The sequence below is a fragment of the Equus przewalskii genome, chromosome 23, assembly GCF_037783145.1.
Source record: "Equus przewalskii isolate Varuska chromosome 23, EquPr2, whole genome shotgun sequence".
Classification (NCBI taxonomy): Eukaryota; Metazoa; Chordata; class Mammalia; order Perissodactyla; family Equidae; genus Equus; species Equus przewalskii.
The window spans coordinates 22,954,133-22,976,621 of record NC_091853.1 but is presented as its reverse complement, the minus strand read 5'-3'; the positions used below and the strand labels follow the sequence as shown (position 1 = coordinate 22,976,621).

The following is a 22,489-nucleotide window of genomic DNA, read 5'->3' as shown; positions in this document are numbered from 1 at the left end:
GGGAATGAGGCAGAGTAGCTGTTTTTTAAATGGGGGGTATTTTTTTAAGATGAGAATGTCATTAGTATCTTTATATCCTGGAAGACAAGAAGCCACATGTAAGGACTTGCTAAAAGGCCTGACACATCAGACGTTCAATTGAGCTAAGTTTCTCTTCTCACTGGAGGCATTACCAGCAAACTATGGTTTGCACAGAAGTTAGTCTCCTTGTTGCAGAATTAAGTAAAAAGGCTCGAGAAAGGCTTTTCTTTTCTTTTCTTTTAACAGTAAGTCCTATCAGAAGACAAATAGTTCCTACAGGAATCAGAAAAACCAACTCAGAAAGCAAACTATAAATTGAAGAATCTAAGGTCAAAAGAAGAAAACATCATTTCAAGACTGGTATCAACAGGATGATGAATGTAAGAACATGACATAGAGGAGAGAATAAAGACACTACATAACTGGAATACGCCATAGGTGTAAGGTTCTTCTCACTGAGCAAGGAATTCAAACCTGGAGTCCATGGGGTCCATATATGGACTTCAAGGGAGTTGTGAGCCCCTTGAAACTATCTGTAAAATCATGAGCATGTGCAAAGGTACTACAGTAAGACAAAAAATGGCCCCTACCCCCACCCCACAAGCTATCTATGTCAACTTCCAAGAACCTATGAATATTACTTCATAGGTAAAAGGTGATTAAGTTAGGGATCTTGACAGGAGGAACTTATTCTAGATTATCCAGATAGGCCCCAAATCAGTGACAAGTGTCCTTATAAGGACACACTGAAAATAGCCATAGAGAAGAGGTGGCAATGTGACCCTGGAGACAAAGGCTGGAGTGATACAGCCAAGCTAGCAATGCCTACAGCTCGGGGAAGCAGGCAGAGGCAAGGAATCTCCCTCCAGGGCCTCTGCAGGGAATGCGGCCCTGATAACACCTTCCTTGATTTGAACTTTTGGCCTCCAGAAATGTGAGAGAATGAATTTCTGTTGTTTTAAGCACTTCGTAATAATTTGCTATGGCAGTCGCATGAAATTAATACAGGTGCACTTTCATGGGAGGAGAGCCCATAACTTTCATCAGATTCTCAAAGAGGTTCTTACAAACCCCAAAAGGTAAAAGAACTTCTATTGTGAAGGATAAAGCAAAACTGTCTGTAAACAAAGGAACTAGAAATTTTTTAAAAACCTGTAGAATAAGTCATTACTTGGATAAGGTCCCATAGTGAGTAAATGTTGAAATAAGAAAATAATAAGCTGTTTCTGACATCCAATACAATACTCATTTCGTTATCTCTTGGAGTTCAACCCCACAAATGCATTGAAAGGCAGGGATTCCCAAACAACTAAACAGCTTGTTAAAAATATAGATTCCCGGGCTCCATCCCAAGGCACTGAATCAGAATCTCCAGGGTAGAGGAATTCATAAATATATATTTAAAACTCCTCTGATAAATTCACATGTGCAGCCAAATCTGGGAACTACTACTGTAAGGCAGGGGTCAGTAAACTTCTGTAAATGGTCAGACAGCAAAAATTTTAGGCTATGCAGGCCAAGAGACAAAATTGAGGATATTATACAGGTACTAACATAACATATCAGTCTTCCAACAAATTTCTACAAATTTTTTATGGACCAAATTCAAAATATAAAAATAACTGAATACAACTTTTTGCAATACAGGCCTACTAATGAAAAGAAGGGAATTCTTTCTTGGGAGGGGTAACATTCCAGTTAACTAGGGTTCAAAGTCAGTGTTTCCTATCATCAGATCATTGCACATGGTCATCTGTAAAAAGCAGGAGAGGACTTGGAAAACTAAAGCAGTGGGCTGCATTTGGCCTAAGGGCTGTAGCTTCCAAACCTCTGCAGAAAGGTAAAGAAGAAAGAACCACAACCCCTGCCCTTAAGCAATAGACAAGTTAGTTAAAGAGACAGAAAGAGCAAAGGTAAAGCAACAGTGGAATACATGAAGTGGAATTCTGGACGTTTTATGTTGTGGAGCAGTGAGTTCAAGCATGAACAGCCTTTTTCAATGTCAAAAAATGTGGCAGATATCTAAGATAGTAGTTCTTTTAGCACTGAGGGAAAACATCCATGACAAAAAGCAACTATAAAGTCTATAACGCTTTAAAGGGATTTCTTATTAACCAAAACAGCAGCTACATATACTTGAAAAATATTAACACATATTTACAAGACCCATTATTTATTCATCCACAGATGACACTTAATACATGTATGGATCCTTGACCCCTGAGAGAACTCTGAAGCAGTGCAGGAAATCTCCACCCAAAGGTTAGGAACCACAATGACAGACTAGATGCTCAAGAGGTTCAGAAAGAAGGAAACAGTGGGAAGTGAGTAGAGGGGAAGGATATCATGGGGTTAGATAAGTAGGTAGATGTTTTCAAAGAAAGTGAAGAACAAATTTTAGGGAAAGGAAGACTACCAATGAGAAAATGCAGAGGGGCTGAGGGAGAGCCGCCTTACTAAGCAAGAGTTTGGAATAGGACCAAATTATGCAGCTCTGCCTCGCCGCCTGCCTCTGCCACTGGAGCCAACGTGTGAGTGTTTCCCATGTACGCAGCCCTGATGAGCATTCTCTCATTCAATCTTCACTAAGAACAGCTTCCTGAATACTTCAGCCGTGTAAGTAAATAACCCTGGTTTCATCAGGTACAACTCTAAGTGAGTCGAAATCTAGACTTTTCCATCTTAAAAATAAAAAAAATTTGAAAAGCTTTCTCTTGACCCAATTTCTTTCCTGCATCTATCAGCCTCTATTCCTTCAGGGCCAAACTTCTGGAAAGGCATACATTCATGTTTGCATTTTATCTCCTCCCACTGATCGTTCATCTCCAACCCGGTCCAATCTAGTTTCCACTTTTACCACCTCAGAGAAGCTGCTCTTGCCAAATGCAAGAAAAGGATGCATCAGCTCTCATCCTACAAAACATAAACTCTCAGCGGCATTCCTCAAGCCCCTGTCCTGAACACTGCTGACTCCTGACACCACACTCTTAGGGCAGGCATTCCCTCTATTTCTCCAGCTGCTCCTTCTTAAGCTCTGCCATCCTCCCCTCCCCTTCCTCCAAATGTTGGCATTCCCTCAGAGTTTGATCCTGGGCTGGAATCACTCAGTACTTAGAATCTCTCTAGGTGATCTCATCCATCTCCATGGCTTTAAATACCATTGGTAATTTCCCAATCTATCTTTCTAGCTTAGGTTTCTCTTCTGAGTTTCAGCCTGCATATCCATATGTCTACTTCAGAGCTCCACTTAGATGCTTCTCACCTATCCTGTGCTAAAGTTTTATCTTTCCTCCCAGTATTCCTCCTTCTCTGGGCTTCCCTATCCAACCAGCAGCTCACACCAGAAACCTCAGGGTCATCCCTGTCACCTGCCCTTCTATGCATCCTCTATGTCCAATCCCTCAGCACGTCCTGAAAATTTTCCTCCTATAACACTCTCCAATTAAGAAGGTCACTTCTTGGGGCCAGCCCTGTGGTAAGGCGGTTAGTTCGCACGTTCCGCTTCAGTGGCCCTGGCGTTCACTGGTTCTGATCCCGGGTGTAGACATGGCACCACTTGGCAAGCCATGCTGTGGTAGGCGTCCCACATATAAAGTAGAGGAAGACGGGCACAGATGTTAGCTCAGGGCCAGTCTTCCTCAGCAAAAAGAGGAGGATTGGCAGCAGTTAGCTCAGGGCTGATCTTCCTCAAAAAAAAAAAAAGTTTACTTCTTTCCATCTCTACTGCCATCACCCCTGGACCAAGCCACTGTCACCTCACCTGGTTAAGGTGAGAATCTTACAGAGGTTAGCCCCTGCACACTCTCACTTCTTTCTAATCCATTTCCACAAAGCAGAGTATAGAATTACAAGTATGAATCTGATTTCATCATTCCCTTACTTAAGATCCTTGAATAATTTCCTCTTAGGATAAATTTCAAATTCTTCATACACTCAATGGATTTTGCTTCATCAGCTCCCCACCCCACCCCCACACCTACCCCTCTCCTCCTCCTTCACTCCATGCTGTCCCCATCTGACCTTCCCTTAGTTCCTCAGATAGGACAAACCCTTTGCATCCTCTGTGCATGCTGCCCCTCCCCCAGCATCTCCTGGTCGACTCCTGTTTATTCCTCAGGTCTCAGTCTCAAGAGCACTTTCTCAAGGAGCCCATTCCTGCCTGATACCACTGTCTCCAGATTAAGGCCTCTGTTACTTACTCTCACAGCCCCCCACCCCCACTCGTGCTTTGTAGTCCTTTGCACAGTTCTCATTACATGGTTATCATGTGACTCCTATTGTCTCCCACGCGAAAAAGTCAAAAGTCAACTGCAGAAGAACAGGAGCTGTGCTGTTTTATCCGCCACTGCTCTCCCACCACCAGCACAGCGCCTGACAGAGCAGGCGCTCAAATAATTCGGTATTAGAATAGGTGGCTGAATTAATCAGAAGGCAGTTCACATAAATTGCTTTGAAGCAATTCACAATTTATAAACATAAAATTTAGTTAATATTTTAGTTAGACTATGGCTTAAAGTACTAACTATACATTACTTTTGAGGGATTAAAGCAGGAACTCTATTGAGCTATAATATTAACTAAGCTTGAGTATCCTCCAATATATTTCTAAAACGATCCCATAAGTTACCTTTTATTCACTTATACATACCTTTCCCCCCAAAGTTAACACAGTTGTTTTCCTAGGCATTAATATAATAATAATAATAATAATGTTATTTATAGGTCACCAAACACCATGCTATTCACTTTATAGTTAAGCTTCATCAGAAATAAATATCATAACCTCAATTTTTACGGATGAACTGAAGCTTAGAGAAGGTAAGTAACTAGATCAAAGTTATACAGCTAGTAAGTAGTGGTAGCAGGACCCAAACTCATACTAACTCAAAAGTCAATGTTTTTTCCTAGTACATCATGCCATCTCTAATATCATATTTATTTAGCAGTATCTATTATTTGTTAAAACCACAACATCTCTATATAAGTATTTGAGGCTTAAAAGGCTTTAAATGATTATTTAGCCTGTAAAATGACTGCTGAATTCAACCTCTCACATACAAAAACCAATTCTAACCCACTCATAAAAACCAGCAGGGGGGTGGGGGGCCAGCCCTGTGGTGCAGTGGTTAAGTTTGGTGCACTCGGCTTTGGTGGCCTGGGTTCACAGGTCCGGATCCCAGGTGCAGACCTATATCACTCGTCTGCCATGCTGAGGCAGCAACTCACTTATAAAGTGAAGGAAGATTGGCACAGATGTTAGCTCAGAGCTAATCTTCCTCAAGTGAAAAAAAAGAGGAAGATTGGCAACAGATGTTAGCTCAAGGCTAATCTTCCTCAGCAAAAACAAACAAACAAAATAGCCTAGCCTGAAAAAAAAAAACAGCCAGCAACTCTTATTCAAAATGACATCCTTGTTCCTTATCCATGTAATCTATACTTCCTTCTACAAAATAAATTTAGCTTCCAGTTAATTTTCTTCTCTGCAAGGATCTCAATTAACTTTAAAAAATGGAACCATCACATTAGGGGAAAATGTGCATATTGATCTCTGTTTTTTAGAAAATGCAGGTGCATTTTGGACACATAGTTCACAGCAAACTCAACTATTCCAAAAACCATCCATCAGAAGAAAAATTATGCCAAAAATCCTTTTGGTAGAAAATCTAGATCACACTCTTGGGTAGAGTATTTCACAAATCAACAACTTTGCTAACTGGCAATAGGCAGTCAATAACCATTTGATTGACCAATCACACAAGATACTTCTGCAACTAATGTCCTATTTCCTTGAGAGGGCAAGCATTGTTATTCATAATAACAATATTTCTAAGACAATTCCTAGTGAAACACGTAAGCAGTAAGTATTTCCTCAACGTAGAGGTAGGAAGGGGTCATTTAACCCAATTATGAATATTAATTCTTGAAAAACACTGTTCTCAGTGAACACTTTTAAATCCAAAATGGTTTTAAACTAGGATTTCTGATTAATGAACTAACCTCATTACCGAAGTCATAATAACTAACAAAAAGGACCATGCATTTTTAAAGAATTAAAATATAACAAAATATACTTAATACTCAAAACTGATTATAAAACCACAGTAATAAAGAGAGTGTGGTACTGGCATAAAGAGAGACATATAGATCAATGGAATAGAACTGAGAGTCCAGAAATAAACCCATACAGCTAACTGGTTTTCAACAAGGGTGCCAAGATCATTCAATGTGGAAAGAATAGTCTTTTCAACAAACAGTGATAGGACAACTGGATATCCACATGCAAAAGAATGAAGTTTGGACCCCTACCTTACACTATACAGAAAAATTAACTAAAAATAAATCAAAGACCTAAATGTAAACATTAAACTCTTGAAAGAAAACATAACTGTTAATTTTCATAACCTTGGATTAGGCAATGGTTTCTTAAATATGACACCAAAAGCACAAGCAACCAGTGAAAAAATAGATAGGGTGTAGTATACAGAATATAGAAAGAATCTTATGGGCAAAGGATTTGAATAGACATTTCTCCAAAGATATGCAAATGGCTAACAAGCACATGAAAAGATGCTCAACATCATTAGTCATTAGGGAAATGCAAATCTAAACCACAATGAGCTACCACTTCACATCCACCAGGATGGCGAAATTAAAACAACAACAACAACAACAACGAAAACCCAGAAAATAATAAGTATTAGTGGGGATGTGGAGAAATTGGAACTCTTCTACATTGCTGGTGGGAATGTACAATCGGACAGCTGCTATGGAAAACAGTTTGGCAGTTCCTCAAAAAGTTAAACATAGAATTATCATATGACCCAGCAATTTGATTCGCAGGTCCAAGAGAATTGAAAACATATGCTCTCACAAAAACTTGTACACGAATGTTCACAGCAGCATTATTCACAGCAGCCAAAATGTGGAAACAACCCAAATGCTCATCAACTGATCAATGTATAAACAAAATGTGGTCTATCCATACAATAGAATACCACTCAGCCATACAAAGGAATGAAGTACTGACACGTGTTACAATATAGATGAAACTTGAAAACATTATGCTAAGTAAAAGACCACATATTGTACGATTCCATTTATATGAAATGTTCAGAATAGGTAAATCTGTAGAAACGGGACATAGATTAGCGGTTGCCAGGAGTTAAAGGGAGGAGGAATTGGGGGCTGACTGCTTATGGTTTTGGGGTTTCTTTTCGAGATAATGAAATGTTCTGTAATTAGCAGTGATGACTGTACAATCTTTGTGTCTACACTAAAAACCAATGAATTGTACACTTTAATATGGTGAATTTTATGGTATGTGAATTATATCTCAATTTAAATACATATATTATAGGGGCCAGCCCCGTGGCCGAGTGGTTAAGTTCACACGCTCTGCTTTGGTGGCCTGGGGTTTCGCTGGTTTGGATCCTGGGTGCAGACATGGCACCGCACATCAGGCCATGCTGAGGCAGCGTCCTACATTGCACAACCAGAGGCACTCACAACTAGAATATACAACTAGAATATACAACTAGGTGCTGGGGAGGCTTTGGAGAGAAGAAGAAAAAAAGAAAAGAAAAGAAGATTGGCAACAGATGTTAGCTCAGGTGCCAATCTTAAAAAATAAAAAAAAAAATCTATAAGCTTAAAAATATATATATATAATATATTCTTAACACTAAAGCTATACTGATCATAATTTATTTAGTCTTTTGATGATTCAGAAATATCTTGCTTTATTTAAATTTACAGGTTTTTTCCCTTAAAGTGTCAAATAATGCAAACTTCTAATTAATAGCATATGCAAAATGAGTCACATACATGATTCATAATGTTTTCTTAAAATTTAATGAGTAAAACAAAAGTTTGGGAAAGGTGTTTTGCTAGCAAAACTTCATCAGATCTATAAACCTTAAAAAAAGTATAATCTCATAACTAAAATTTATGCATGCTTTTTACAATACTATTTTCCAACTATCTCTACTATAATTTAAAGAAAAGAAATCAACTAGACTTGCTTTGTTTTTCATATTTAAAAGGATGAAGCGGTCAGCCCAGCAGCATAGTGATTAAGTTTGCATGCTCTGCTTCGGAGGCCTGGGGTTCATGGGTTTGGATCCTGAGTGCAGACCTACATACCACTTATCAAGCCATGCTGTGGAGGCATCCCACATAAAAAGAAATACAGCAAAATTGGCACAAAGAGGAAGACTGGCAACAGATGTTAGCTCAGGACTAATGTTCCTCACCAAAAAAAAAGTATGAAAAGCAAAGAGAAAAAACTAATTTGTAATAATCTAGATTTTACATGATTATATTCAGAAGAAGAAATGAGACCTTCTACTAATTAATGAGTGCACACACTGCAGGAAGCATTTCACCAGGTTACTAATATGGTACATGAAACTTGAAAGACCTTCTGACCACAGGTCTCACTAATGGCACTTCACTTTCCAGTTCCATCACAAGCCTCTGCTATACGAAATCAGCAGTTGAAGTCACTAACAAATTTTCAGTTTTAATGGTAGAACTCATTAGTTTATAGGTACTACTAAAGTATATAAATGCAAAACTATTTTATGCCTAACAGAAATAAAATAGTAATTATTAATTTGAGTTTTTGTAAATGACCATCACCTAAGCCTCTGGAGTCCAGGCAGGTAATAAATGAACCAAGCAGATCTAGAGTAAGACAAGGAAAGAGTGGGATCCTGGGTGACCAGGAGAGCAGAGGCCCCATCTAAAGCCAGCAGCCATCACTCAGCTCCAGCAAACTGCTGCCAGACCGGAATAAGAGCCCAGCATGGCCAGATTTCCAGTTTCTCAAGAACTAGAAATCTTTGTTTCATGTTTTGTAAAATCGCTCTAATTTTGAAATGTTGGCAAGAAACAAAAAAACAAGTTGAAATAATGCAAAAGCCAAATAAAGCACATCAGATGCTGAGTATGGCCACTAGTTTGCAAACTCTGAAAATAAACCCTTGAAATTAGTTTATAACAAGTAAACTATAAATATAAATATTTTATATATATAATATACTTTATATACAACTAATATATATTATATATACTTAGTATATACAATATACTATAAACATATTCATCAAAGTTTGGGAGGCACTGCTCATCCTTAAAGTTTTCAAGGTGGTCCACAGACCAGACCCTTAGAGAGTAGTATCATATTCTATTTCATTCATATTCCTTACTGAAGTATCAAAGATAACTCACTTCTTCCAGTCATTTGGTGACATTTTCTTACTGTAGCCAAGTGGAAATAGAGTGAATGTCTTACCTATACTCCACTGATAATTAGTCCAAGGATCAAAACAGTTTAGGAACCACTGGGATGAAAACAACAATTGGGGAAGCTATTTCCTGCTTTTGGACAGATCTTAAAGAAATTCAATTAGGTGGTAAAATTGGTCTCCATTTTATAATAATCAACTAGTAGTAAAGCAGAATGGGGACAGAGTCGTCTGAATAATAATTACATAGTTGAACAGAAATATTGTGTTGAACGTTCTGGTATGGTGGAGTTACAGACATGAATCTTCCTGGAAAATACACATAGCAACAAGGAGAAAGGAAAAAGAAAAAATCTCACAAAATTCCTTTTTCAGCAAACCTAGGAGAAAAATAAAAATATAAAAACTCCAAAATACATGAAATCAGGGCTGACATCAAACAAGGATGGTATTGACAGAATCTATGCTGGGAGTGGAGAGCAGAGATAGAGACGGAGGGCGTGGCATGTGATGAGGAGGGCCCGGTAATGGCAGATCTCAGAAAGCAACAGCAAAAATGCACTTCCTTAAGGAGAAGGGTTTCCATTGGCCTGCTGGGGCTGTGTTCCTCCAGTCACAGCTGTAAAGAAAGAAGTGGGAAGTCTAGAATTGATGGCAAAAAGCCTCCAGACTCAGTGTGGTCTGGAGAGGCAGAGGACACGAGGTGACACAGAGAAACACACCCAGGTGCCATACGTAAAAAGGAATATGTCTGAGGCAGAAATCTGGAAATCTACCCTGGCCCCAACCACGCCTCCTACCAGTGACTGACTGAGGAAAATCTAATTCATTAAATTACAAGGAACAAAAAGGTAACTGTGTCAGTGTTGACGTAGAGACACTATATGAAAAATGGCATAAATGAGCAGCATAATGTACCAACTGCCAAAGAATGCTCACTAGAAAAATATTACAATGGAGAAGATAAAAATGGTAACTAAATATTCTTGCACGAATTTAAGAAAATCAGTGAAGTCACCACCACTATGAAGAAGATCACAAAGCACACATATAAGAAGCCAAAGAAGAAATGTCTAGGGGCCAGCCCGGTGGCACAGTGGTTAAGTTTGCACGTTCCACTTTGGTGACCTGGGATTCGCTGGTTTGGATCCCAGGTGTGGACCCACACACCACTTGTCAAACCATGCTGTGGTAGGCGTCCCATATATGAAGTAGAGGAAGATGGGCACGGATGTTAGCTCAGAGCCAGTCTTCCTCAGCAAAAAGAAAAGGATGGGCAGCAGATGTTAGCTCAGGGCTAATCTTCCTCAAGAAAAAAAAAAAAGAAGAAGAAAAAATGTCTAAAACAACAGGAATAGAGGAAGCATGAACTGGCAGAACTCAAGAAAGAAACAGAAGAGTAGACAAAACCATGACAAAAATGAAGAAGAAACAGAAAGGACGACAAAGAGAAGAGACATTGCAGAAGACACAGTAAGAAACATTAAAGATAGAAATAAACAAACAAAAAAGTGTTTAAAAGGATTAGAGAGAAAATAATAGATAAAAGGATATACAAAGAGGGATCTAACAGACATAGAATTAGGGTCACCAAAAAAGAAAACCAAACAGTCAAACAAAATAAAGATATCATTAAAGAAAACTTTCCTGAAATAAAAAATAGATTTGAATCTACACATTAAAAGGGACACATGTGCCAGCATATCCTAAGCCAGCATATCCTAGTAGAGTTACTAAATATTAAAGAGAAAGAGAGAATCCTTTGGGCAGATAGGCAAACAAGATCAACTCATTAACAGAATGTAATAATACATCAGATAAACAGAACATAAATATTCTAGGTCATAACAATGTATAAGTGCAAATAACAAAAATTGGGAGAAGGGAGAAAGTGAGCAGGTAGTATAATAAGCTTATGATTACCTTGATGTAATAGCTGGGAGTCAATGGATAGCCTTAAAGTTCACAAATCAAATAAGACAAGTATAAGCATACATAACAATACAAATGCAAATACTACTGTGAATAAATACCATCGGCTACTGAATAAAATTGGGTGATGAAGAAGTGAAAAGGGAAGAGAGACGAGAGAATTTTAAAAGAATTTTAACTTTGTTTATAAAAGAGAACTAATAGTTACTATCAACAGAGAACTAAGAATATCATATAAAGTAACCAGTAAGACAAAAACACAAACTTTCCTAAATATCAGAACAACCAAAACACAAAGAAAAACAGACTACACAGTGAAAGACTTAAAATTTATATATATAAAAATAGAAAACATAAAATAAAACACAATGACAGAGCCCAGACAAAACATATCTGACATATCAATAAATGTAAACGGATTCAACTCACATTAAAAGAAAGAGATTTTCAAGGTGACTCATAAATTAAAACCTAACTTCATGTGCATTTCTAGAGACAATCTAAATCAACGTAATTTTAAAAGTCTGAAAACAAACGAATGGGCAAAGACATACCAGGCAAATGTAAACAAGAAATATGTAGGCATTGTTTTACCCAGATCTTCCTGACTCCAGAATCTGAGGTCTTAACCACCACAAATACTGCTCCATGCGCTTCCGTAACAGTGCATGTGGGTAAGTGTGCATGAATGAATATACTTTATATATTTCAAAAAAATCTATCTAAAATAAATTACTCAATTACATATGATCTTTAAAATAAGACCAGATACCAAATTTACAGTACCACCAGATTGCTGAGTTTAAAGCATTCAGTAATATTTACTTTTAATGATATATTTTCCATATAAAAATCAAAACAATGTACTGAAAACTCCTCGCCTGGATTTATGTCAAGATCAGTTGTTGCCCTAACATCATGCACTAACTCCTCACTCGGATGACAACCTACTGTCAAGCACTCAAAAACTAAAATTCCAGTTGAATTGTTCTCTGCAAGGGTAGAGACCGAAGGAAGCAGGATTTTATCATATTTACAGTATACTACAAATACTTCCACTGAAGCAACAATTTTTTTAGCCTCCTGCAGAAATCCATAGCTATGATATTGCTTTCAGGTGTTAAAAGAGTTGTATCTTCAGAAAGAGATTTCATGGCTCAGAAACAAAAGAACATATGGGTAGTAAAAATTAAGAAACACTCTAGGAATATTATATAAAGGTCAATAATGGCTCTTTAAATACAAAAATAAACCTGTGGCAACATCAACTCAGTTAATGTTTAAGGGGAAGTAACTGAGAAACCTCTGTGTTCCAATCTCAACATTAATCACAGAAAGAGCGGGGGGCCTAAGAAAAGTACCAACCTGATAAGACTGGTTGAGCATTAAATGATTGAAACACTCAGAACACTGCTTGGCTTATATTTCAATAAATGTGAGCTAATATTATCATCACAAAGATATAAATTTCAAACTGACACATTATTCAAGCCTTTTAAATCTATTATGATTACTGATGATAGAGTTAGCCCCACAGAGAAATATTTCCCTAATGGAAAAAAAGAAAGGAATTTAAAGCTGCTCCTTCCTTAAATTCCCTGTTCTCTCTCTGCTACCACCTACCACTGATGCGAGATGAGGAGCCCATCCTCTTTTAACCCACAGTACATCTCCGTTACAGCGCCAGACCAGGAAGTTTTTGTTGGTGGTGCCCTGTCTTCCCCACCAAGGCTGCTGTGAACTCCTTGAAGTCAGGGATTATGTCTTGTGCATCTCAGCACCTGCAGGGCATCTGTTCCCACACGTAATAGATGCTCAGTAAAGGTGTGTTAAACTAACAAATGTGGTATTGTAGGAAAAGTATATTTGTGTACGTATGTGTATGAAAAACACGATCCTGTTCAGGGTTTATATTTTGTGGATTTCAGTGACCTTGATATCAGACCTTTCAGGAAGGTAGGCAGCTAAGGCACCTCAGCTGGGACCAAGAAAGAAAAAAGGGATCGGTCAAGAAATACTTAGACACCTATGGAGCGTTCCGTGAGGATGAGGCAACGAACTGAGCTCTAGGGTTATAAAGACTACATCTCTGTCTGCAAAGAGCTCACAGTCCCCTTAGGCACCAGGCAGGTGAGGATCTCGTCCCTACCAGTGAGCAGAGATGATAATGTTAGATCAGGACAGCTGACTCCCAGGGTTCTCCTACATTGCAGTGCTCTTTCCACTGGAGCAATGCCTTTCCAGTCTTGGCAGGGCTCATAGAAAAAAATACATTCTGCAGCATTAACCAGTACAGAGACACACATTTCTGATTTTTCCTATTTAATTCTACTCTATTTCACATTTTAAAAATGTTCATCCTGACACATTAAATCCTGACTCAAAGGTTAAAAAAAAAACTGCTCTAGAAGATAGATTTTTAAAACTCTCTCTAGATCAAGGCAGATATAATTCCTAATAGTTTTTCTCACACAATGAATTTGTATCCCAGCAAAAAAAATAAAACACTATCAAATAATCAAATAACCCAAAAAGACTAACATAGAGCCATGACAGCTGTCACTCGGGGAGTGGGAGGAAGCTAACCCTAATCTCCATCAGCTTTCCCTAAAACCACCCAGGTAAACACTCAATCTAATGGAAACAGCGTTTGCTAAGCAAAAGCAGCCTGGTGGCAAGTCCCCTAGCAGCCCAGCTCCCTTCCAGCCAGCCTGTGGCCCAAAGGACTCTCATCCTATACAGAAATTCCATAGCATCCACTTACGATGAATTTTTTTAAACAATTTTGTGCAAGAGATTTTAACTAAACATGTTTGTATGGGGAACAATGAATTTATTAACATAAGTGAATGAAGATCAAAATAAACTATTTTAAATAAACACATTTTATTAAAAAAAAAATCTGTCTGAAATTTGCCAATCTTCACTTAATCTGGGGAGGAGAGGGGGAATGTACTGATTTATCCCAGATCCGAACAAAGCATGCAGAGCTGGATCATTAGTTAAGCTAGTATCTCTTTTGGTTTGCCCTTGAAATACTAGGCCAAAGGCAGTACACAACTTTTCCTCCACACAAGGTGTGTGTATAGCACTTCCCACTAAAGGAAATGTGGTAACAACAATCATTACTGCCTAGTAGCAAGCTAGAGATGAACAAATCCCAATGTCCTCAGAGTTCATTCAAGAAATGTGTTCCCTGACAAGACATAAAGTCAGAAACAGGGAGAAAGACCAGAAAATTCCTTTCCATCTTCTGTCCATAGGCAGTACTTCAGCTCTGAGAACGCAAATTAGGTACAAGAATGTTCACTCAAGTTCTTGGGCTTACTTGCCTTACCATTCCCCATCCAAGGAGCATGTCTGAGTTTAAAGGACTCGTTTTTGTGACATTTGTCTCAAATTAAGACAATTTTATAAATCTTTAATAAATCTTCCTGTGTTCTCCAAAAGAAATCTGTTTAGAACTATGTTTCGAAAAATATTCTTTTTATAAAGATAGAATGCATTTCTCCTAAGAAAAAGGAGAAAGCCATACTTACTATAAATCAGCTCTAACAGAACTTTCTGTGATGATGGAAGTGTTCTCTATCGGCACTATCCAATACAGTAGCCACTAGCCACCTGGTACACAGCACTTGATGGTACAACCACCTAGCACTTGGTGGCTGGCATTAACTGAGAAACTGAATTTTAAATTTTATTTCATTTTAATTAGTTTAAATTTAAATAGCCACATATAGCTAGCAGCTACCATATGGGGCAGTGTAGGTTAGATAACCAACGTAAGTCCTCAGCAGCAGAGCTGAATAACTGACTCGTCTCACGCTGAAAGTCACAATTTGGAAAAATTCTATTTCACACCAATATTCAATTTGTAGCTTTCTAATTAATACTTCATTAACATTTACGGTTTCTTCAGAAGTGCGTTTTCAGCAAAGTTTAGCAATTTTTATTCCAAAACATTAACATACTAGATCTGTTGAGCAGAATTCCTTTGGCAACATTCAATTTTTCATCTGTGAAACTGAAGTGCAGGGAAAGGAAAAAAAAATCAAGCCCACCCTCCTCTGGATACAAAGGAAGGAATGAAATACATAATCCATACAAGGCTCAGATAACCTCCTAGACTCTTATGGGTACATCGGCTCCTCAAGTTCTACTTATGTTTGCTTCTTTAGACCCAACTGTAGCTTTCAACAAAAGTCATTCCTACATTTGCTTGACCTCTTGACTGTGTTCTGTTACCATCACACCATGACCAGACCCTCTAAAAGTATTCTACCTATAGGAAAACCATTTAAAATATACACACTAAAATATTCTATATTTAAATGAGACAACCTGATCAAATGGTCAAAATGCTGTAGCCCGAAGAAGAACAGATGCTTCAGAGACACTAAAATATGCAGATCATGCCAAGACCACTTTTCAAGCAGGTGGCAAAAGAAACTGCGCAGTTCTACAGTCAGCAAGGAAGAGACAAGAAAATACGCTTAAAAATCCATTGCAGCCACGCTATGGCCATAGGATAACTAACTTTAACTTCAAGCAGCACCACTGCGCTCCTTACAATCTCAAGGTCAACGCCAAATCAATTTTTTTCAGCTTCTCATCATGCTAACATTTACACACAAATATACCACACACACAAGCACAAACGTTTCAATAATTTCACTGTTTAAATAGAACAAACTTCTAGAACTTGTATGTCAAAATACTATGAGTTCGAGGCCACTACGGTGGTGTAGCAGTTAAGTTCGTGTGCTCTGCTTTGTGGCTCAGGGTTCGCAGGTTCAGATCCTGGGTGCAGACCTATGCAGTGCTCATCAAGCCATGCTGTGGCAGCATCTCATATACAAAATAGAGGAAGATTGCCACCAATGTTAGCTCAGGGCTCATCTTCCCCAGCAAAAAGAGGAAGACTGGCAGCAGATGTTGGCTCAGGGCCAATCTTCCTCACGACCGGGACCCCCCCCCCCAAAATACCATGAGTTCATTAAAAACAAGCAAACTTAAGTACACTGTACAAAGACTAAAGTCATTGGTACCACATAGCACATTTGGAGAAGCTCAAACTATACAGACCAAAGCAATTCTAAGACAGCAGTGCAATTCAGGTAAGAATTCAGCACCATAGACCAGAACTTCATTTTTTCTCTACCACTACCACTACCACCACCAGGTCCTAAAAAGGAACTAGATGCTCACCTACTGTAGCCAAAGAGCAGTGGGATCTCAACAAGACACATGACAAGGAAGCAATGCATACACTAACCCAGGGGCTTTGGGCCTTGCAGAATAACAAATAGCATTGCCAGGAGAAAAGGCTTCAGCTGCAGCAACTCAGAGCACTCTGACCTAGCAAGAGGCTGTCGGATCCATAAAAACTGTGTGCTGTCAGTCCTTTTCTTGTGTATATGGATAAAATCTGCAGATGCAGCCCGGGCAGGAAAGAGGGAGATAGAGGATTTAAAATCGGGTACTCCCGTGCTGTTTGACCCCAAGAGTACCCTCCCCACTCTTCCAAGCTATGACCCACAGACTCCACTGATCGCAGCATCTGCAGCACGATCTCTATCAATTATGAAATTCTATGATAGAAGCGCTAGAAACCTCAAAGCTTTTTTCATTATCTTAATTCTTAGGGGGGAAAAGTCAAATAAATATAATAAACAATACAGAATGTCCACAGCAGAGGCACAAGTTCTCAAAGCACTTAAGGTTTACAAACTGAAAATAAACACTATTCTTCATATAGTTCTTTAAAAGTCCACTTCAGAATAGTATTACTCCTGCTTCCCAAAATGCAATTTAAAGGCAGAAATAAAAATCTTAAGAACACTCAGATGATAAATTAGCTTAACACGGATGAAACATTTTTTTGTATTTAATATTCTAAGACATTTATGAAATAAAATATAGATTCTAGTAAACAAAAGAAACACACGTAAGAGAAAACAAAGTCATTTTTTGCTTGGCTTAAAATGTACACAGTACAATACTACATTAAATGAAAAAACTTATTAAACTATCTTAGCACAAATATGGCTCAATCCTTTTTCTAAATCCCCAATGTTGATGGGCTAAATACCTTACCTCTTCCTTTTATAAGCCCTGAAGTCCTATATAACCCACTCCTATTCCTCTAGGAGAGCTTCTGCAGTTTTAATAAACAAATGTCAATCACATTAAAAACATTTAAGAAATTTACCAATATGTAATTATGAAATTATACTTCTGAAAATATCATCCTTCCTAAATTACGATTCTGGAAAAAAAAACTCAATAGAGTTGTTTCCTATTTATTTTTTCAATAGTCAAAGCATAAAAGCATCTTCAACCCAAAGTGTCATGTATATTTAATTATGGCTCCTGACTTAAGCATAACATTACAAATCTGTTCATATACATTAAACAAAAGTGCTCTCACTCTTACCTGTATATCCCGCATACCATCCCCAAGAAGCCACCATTCCTAAAAGCCATTTATACATGATTCCTTCAATGTACCAGAACCGCTTACTGTCCAGCACTCGAAGGGGCTGAAGCATAATTACATAGCAGATGTAGGATGGAATAGCAACCAGGTTGTTGGCGACCATGAAGGCAAATCTCATCAGGGCTTTCACCAAGATCCAGCCCAGCCACGGAGCTTCTTCCAAAGTCACAGCCATTCTCACATTGGAGTCCGTCCTGTCTTTCTGAGGTGAAAGAAAATGTCATTTAAAAAGGAAAATGGCTTAAACGCATCTAAATAGTCATCAACACAGAAATCATCTTCAGCACAAAAATAAAAGAAAAATCGAGGGTCTAAGCCTTCCCGGTGGAGTACCTCGGTGATCTTTCCGGGAAATTCCAGCGGGAGACAGACAGCGAGGGAGGAGGAGCCGCACAAGGTCAAGGGAGCTGTTCACGGTGGCACAGGGTATGTCACAATATATGTAGCAAATGATAATACTATTCCCACTAACTAATAGGTGGCTGTCCCTGCACCGCTCTCACTGCAGTCTTCCGTTTGGACTTTAAGGGAGAAAAAAAGACCCGCTGGCTGCCGACACCCTCAGTATCTCCAAACTGACGACACGAGTGGAGAGAAGACTGAAACATGGACCTCTCGATCAGATTTCCCAGGTGCTGAGAACCTCGGTACCCTCGCCACCCCCATCCCTGCACATTGATTCATTCCTTCAAAAGGTCTCTCAGAGGAGCCAAAAGAGTTACGCGAAAAATGTTCACTTGCGGCAAAAGGGTTTCCGTTTTCCTTTTTTTAACAGAAAAAAGGAGAGGGGCCTAAAAATGAGGGCAAAAAGGTGAGAGGAAGAATGTGGGGGATAATGAGGCGAAAAGGAGGAAGGACAGGAGCAGGGGGAGGGAGCAAAAGCGAGGAGGAGGGAAGCGGGAGGGCAGGGATAAAGGGAATAAAGTCTCGGACCGGAGGCCAGGGAAGCGGGGGTGATGAAGGAGGCGGGGAGGAAGAGGCGACAGCGCTCGGGGGTCGGGCGGAGCCCGCAGCGGTTTCCGCCGATGTGGAAGGGGCCGGGGCGGCGGGCTCGGCCGGCGCCGGGCTCACCTCGGCGGGCGCGGGCGTGGGCGCGGGCGGCGGAGCGCGAGGGAGAGCGGGGCCGGCGGCCCGGGCGCGGTGCTGCGCAGCGGCGGCGGCGGCGGCGGGTGGGCCCGGCCGAGGGGTCGCGGTCATGGACGCGGCGGCGGCCGAGGCGCGGCGCGAGCGGGCGCGCGGGCGCCCTACTCCCCTCGCGGCTGCCTGCGGACAGAGGAACGGCAGGGACTCAAAGGCCGGACCTGTCACCGGGGCGGGTCCCGGGGAGGCGGGCGGATGCCCCGCGCCCCCGCCTCCTCCTCGGGCCTACCGCGCCCTCGTCCCTCATGCTGCCACCGCTGCCTCCTCCCTGGGCCGCGCGACGACGACACCCCTTCCCCGCCCCCCGGCGCCTCCCCGGCCGGCCCGGCCCGCCGCAGCCCCGGGGCCTGCGCCCGCCGAGCCGGGGCTTACCTCGGGCTGGCCGGGCCCCGGCCCGGGCTGCGGGAGCCGGAGGAGCCAGAAGAATGCATGGCCGGCAGCGGGGCCGGCGGAAGGAGGCGACGGCTGGGCCCGGCCCCGCTCCGGCTGCAGCGCGGCCCGCGCCCGGTCCCCGGCGGTGCCGAACCTCAGTCCCCAGGGCCCGGCCGCCTTCGCCCCGGCCGGCGGGAGGAAGCGGCGGGAGTCGGGGCTGCGGCAGAGCCGCCCCCACAGCGCCCTCTAATGAAGGCGCAGCCGCCGCCGCCCGCGCCCCGGGTCCCGCTCGGCCGCGTGTCAGGGCCCCTGGGGCTGCCTGGTCCCTAGGCCGGGACCGCTCTGCGCCCAGGCCCGAGGAAAAGGCTGCTCAGAAAGGTCTAGTGCCTGAGCACCAATCCTTACGCCACACGAGGAGAGCTTTGGTCCCAACTCAGAGCCCCTTTTCAGCCCAGATAGCCGTTTTTCATTGTTAGGGCTCTCTCTCGTCTGTCACACCGATCACTGCCCAAACTGGAAGCGGTCTTCCTGCGGACTGAACGTCCTCTTTACTGTCATAGTGAAACCCAGTTGCTCTCATGGCTTTTTTTCTGAATCTCTCCAGAGCATTAAGGTCTAGAGTGTAAACTCAACTCATTTTAAGTGCCAGAATTCTTGTTTCTGGAAAGCACCTGGAACATTCATGACCATTCCAATTCCCCATCTATGCTCCCACTCCTACCCCCGTAAAAAAAAAAAAAAAAAAAAAAAAGGAATCCAGTGGGAATGAGTGGTCTACACGGAGACATTGAAATTTAATCAAGGAGGGAAAAGCACTTAGGCAGAGCCTGCTTTAAATGCTCAGAAAGCGGTGGCCACAGATACCCCTGGACAGACCTGGTCATTCCTGGGACGCTGTAGCTGCGCTCAGTTTCAAACACTGGACCACCTTTGAAATAGAGAAATAGCCCGCGTGAACATTCTCAAATGGCCTGCCTAAATGTCAGTTTAAAAAATAAACTTATAAAATCTCGTTATATCCCTTAATGACATTTGTAAATGGCAGCGGGGGGCACTTTTTACACGTCCCTAGTGAATTGCCCTAAGTCAGAATGCCACCTATTCTGCCTACTTTGAAAATGTTTGTCACTGCGTTTGCTTTGGACTCTCTACTGTTTCTCTCTCTCTAACTTCAGTTCCTCTTTGGTCCACAGGTAAAGGAAAGAAAATTCATCTTATGCCTTATGAAAAATACTTTCTATTCCAATTCCTTTTGGTGATGAGGGAATACATGAAAGCACAGAACCTGGCTGAAATAATTTATTAGATTCCTTTCCATTTATTACTAATATGTTTTTATTTATATATTTGTATACATATATTTACTTATCTATTTCACTAATATTATATTTTAACTGCACAGGGCATAAAAAGGCACAGGCCCTGTCAGGAAACTTTCCCCACAAGTTCAACCTATGTATAGCAATAGAAAAGTTAGATATGCCCTTTCTGTTGCTTGTATTCCATCTGAGAATTTAGGTGCCGAGGTAATAGCATCCTTAAATAAATCTCAGGAGAGAAATAATATATGTACCGTAGATTATTGTTCAAAGTATGTCAGTATATTCTTAAGTGAGTAAGACAGGTGAGGCACATATTTCTTCTGAGAGTCAAGAGGACTCCTCTGAAGATTCCATTCAGTCCATCCCATTTAGCATTCCCTGCATGCTGGTAAACGCTGGCTGACATGTGGAGAGAGAGAACCTACAACAGGATTTATACCTGGTTCCTGGATCCCAGAGCATCTGCCAGAGTGCCAGACACACCAGCACTTGCTGAGATGAAATCAGTACCAGCCAGCCAGGCCCAGAGGAGAACCAGAGGTTGGGCAGGACCTTGCACAGTGGGTCTCAAACTTTAGTATACAAAAGCATCACTTGGGGTGTCTATTGAAAAGATAGATTCTTGGGCCTCACACCAGAAAATTTTAATACACTAGGTCCAGAGGGGTCTGGGAACCTGCTTTTTAAAAAGTTTCATAGATGGTCCTGATGCAGGTAGTATTCAGACCTTGGTTTAAGAAATCCTGACCTAGAGGTATCCTGAGATAATCACTTCCTTTTCTAGACCCTTCATAACTTCAAGTCATTGATCGTGTCTGTTCTTATCTGTGTTAGGTTGCTAGGGCTGCCGTGACAGAGTACCATAGACTGGGTGGCTTGAACAATAGAAATTTATTTTCTCACAGTTCTGGAGGCTAGAAGTCTAAGACCAAGGTGCCTACAGGGTTGGTTTCTTTTGAGGCCTCTCTTCTTGTTTTGTAAATGGCTGCCTTCTCCCTGTGTCTTCACACGTCATCTCTCTGTGCCTGCATGTGTCTGATGTCTGTCTCTTTTGTCTCCCGATCTCTTCTTATAAGGACATCAGTCACATTGGATTAGACCCCACCCTAAAGACCCCATTTTAACTTAATTACCTCTTTAAAGCCCCTATCACCAAATGCAGTCACATTCTGAGGTACCAAGGGTTAGGGGTTCAATATATGAATTTTAGGGGGACACAATTCAGCCATCACATCATCCTTCTACTGTTTACACTGCAGAATTCTGCCATTTCAGTAGCTCCTCTGGAAGGGATGTGGAGGCCCTAATTGTGGTTATTTCAGCTGTTATCCTGACTGGCTCCAGGCTCATTAGACTCTTCTTGAAGCTGAGCAAACAGAGCAATACATCGTGTGCCACATGTACATATGCCCTGTTTTGGGGTGGTGTTGTGTTTTTTTTTTGTCCTTGGTGAATGAGGGGGCTTATCTTGTTAACTTTCTTATTCACAGCAGCACATTCAGTTTCAAGATAATTCCATCCCTACAATGGATAAGAAACTACCTTTGGACTGACTTCTTTAAGGAAAATTTCAGATGATGTTTATTTCTTGTATTTCAGAGTTCATTTTACATACATATTTGTATTCATTCACCTTGCATATAATACCTTCCTCTTGCCTATACTTTTTTTTGCCCTGCCGCCTTTCAACCCACTTGGGCAGCCTCCTGAGGTTTCTCTGTAGCTTATTTCCATAACACCACAGGCAGAAGGGTGTATCAGTGTTTTAAATGACTGTAACAGGAAGGTTGGGAAGGCCAGTTCTTCAGGGTAAACAGATCTGTTGAAAGTAAGGACTTTCTTCAATGACTAATTAGCTGCCAGCCACCTATCCTGCTACCTTAGAGCCGTGTTCATCAAAATACAAACATTAATTAAGTCAAGAATTTCAGAGCCATCATAGACACCCCAATAAG

At 40.9% G+C, this 22,489-nt stretch overlaps 1 protein-coding gene across 4 annotated transcripts in view; it reads right to left on the bottom strand.

Moving 5' to 3' along the window:
* LPGAT1 (lysophosphatidylglycerol acyltransferase 1) overlaps positions 1-19,814 on the bottom strand; it is a 75,619-nt gene extending 55,805 nt beyond the window's left edge. Inside the window, exons 1-3 of one of the 4 annotated variants that reach the window (XM_070591278.1) lie at positions 19,213-19,415; positions 18,772-18,963; positions 17,638-17,902 (exon numbers count right to left, since the gene is read on the bottom strand). In XM_070591278.1, the coding sequence (XP_070447379.1) occupies positions 17,638-17,902; positions 18,772-18,897 (391 nt within the window). In that variant the 5' untranslated portion in view covers positions 18,898-18,963; positions 19,213-19,415. Of the gene's footprint in view, positions 1-17,637; positions 17,903-18,033; positions 18,964-19,212; positions 19,448-19,617 lie in introns of those variants that run through there. The other 3 variants (XM_070591277.1, XM_070591276.1, XM_008521701.2) reach the window with 3 other exon arrangements.
* Positions 19,815-22,489: the final 2,675 nt, after the last annotated feature.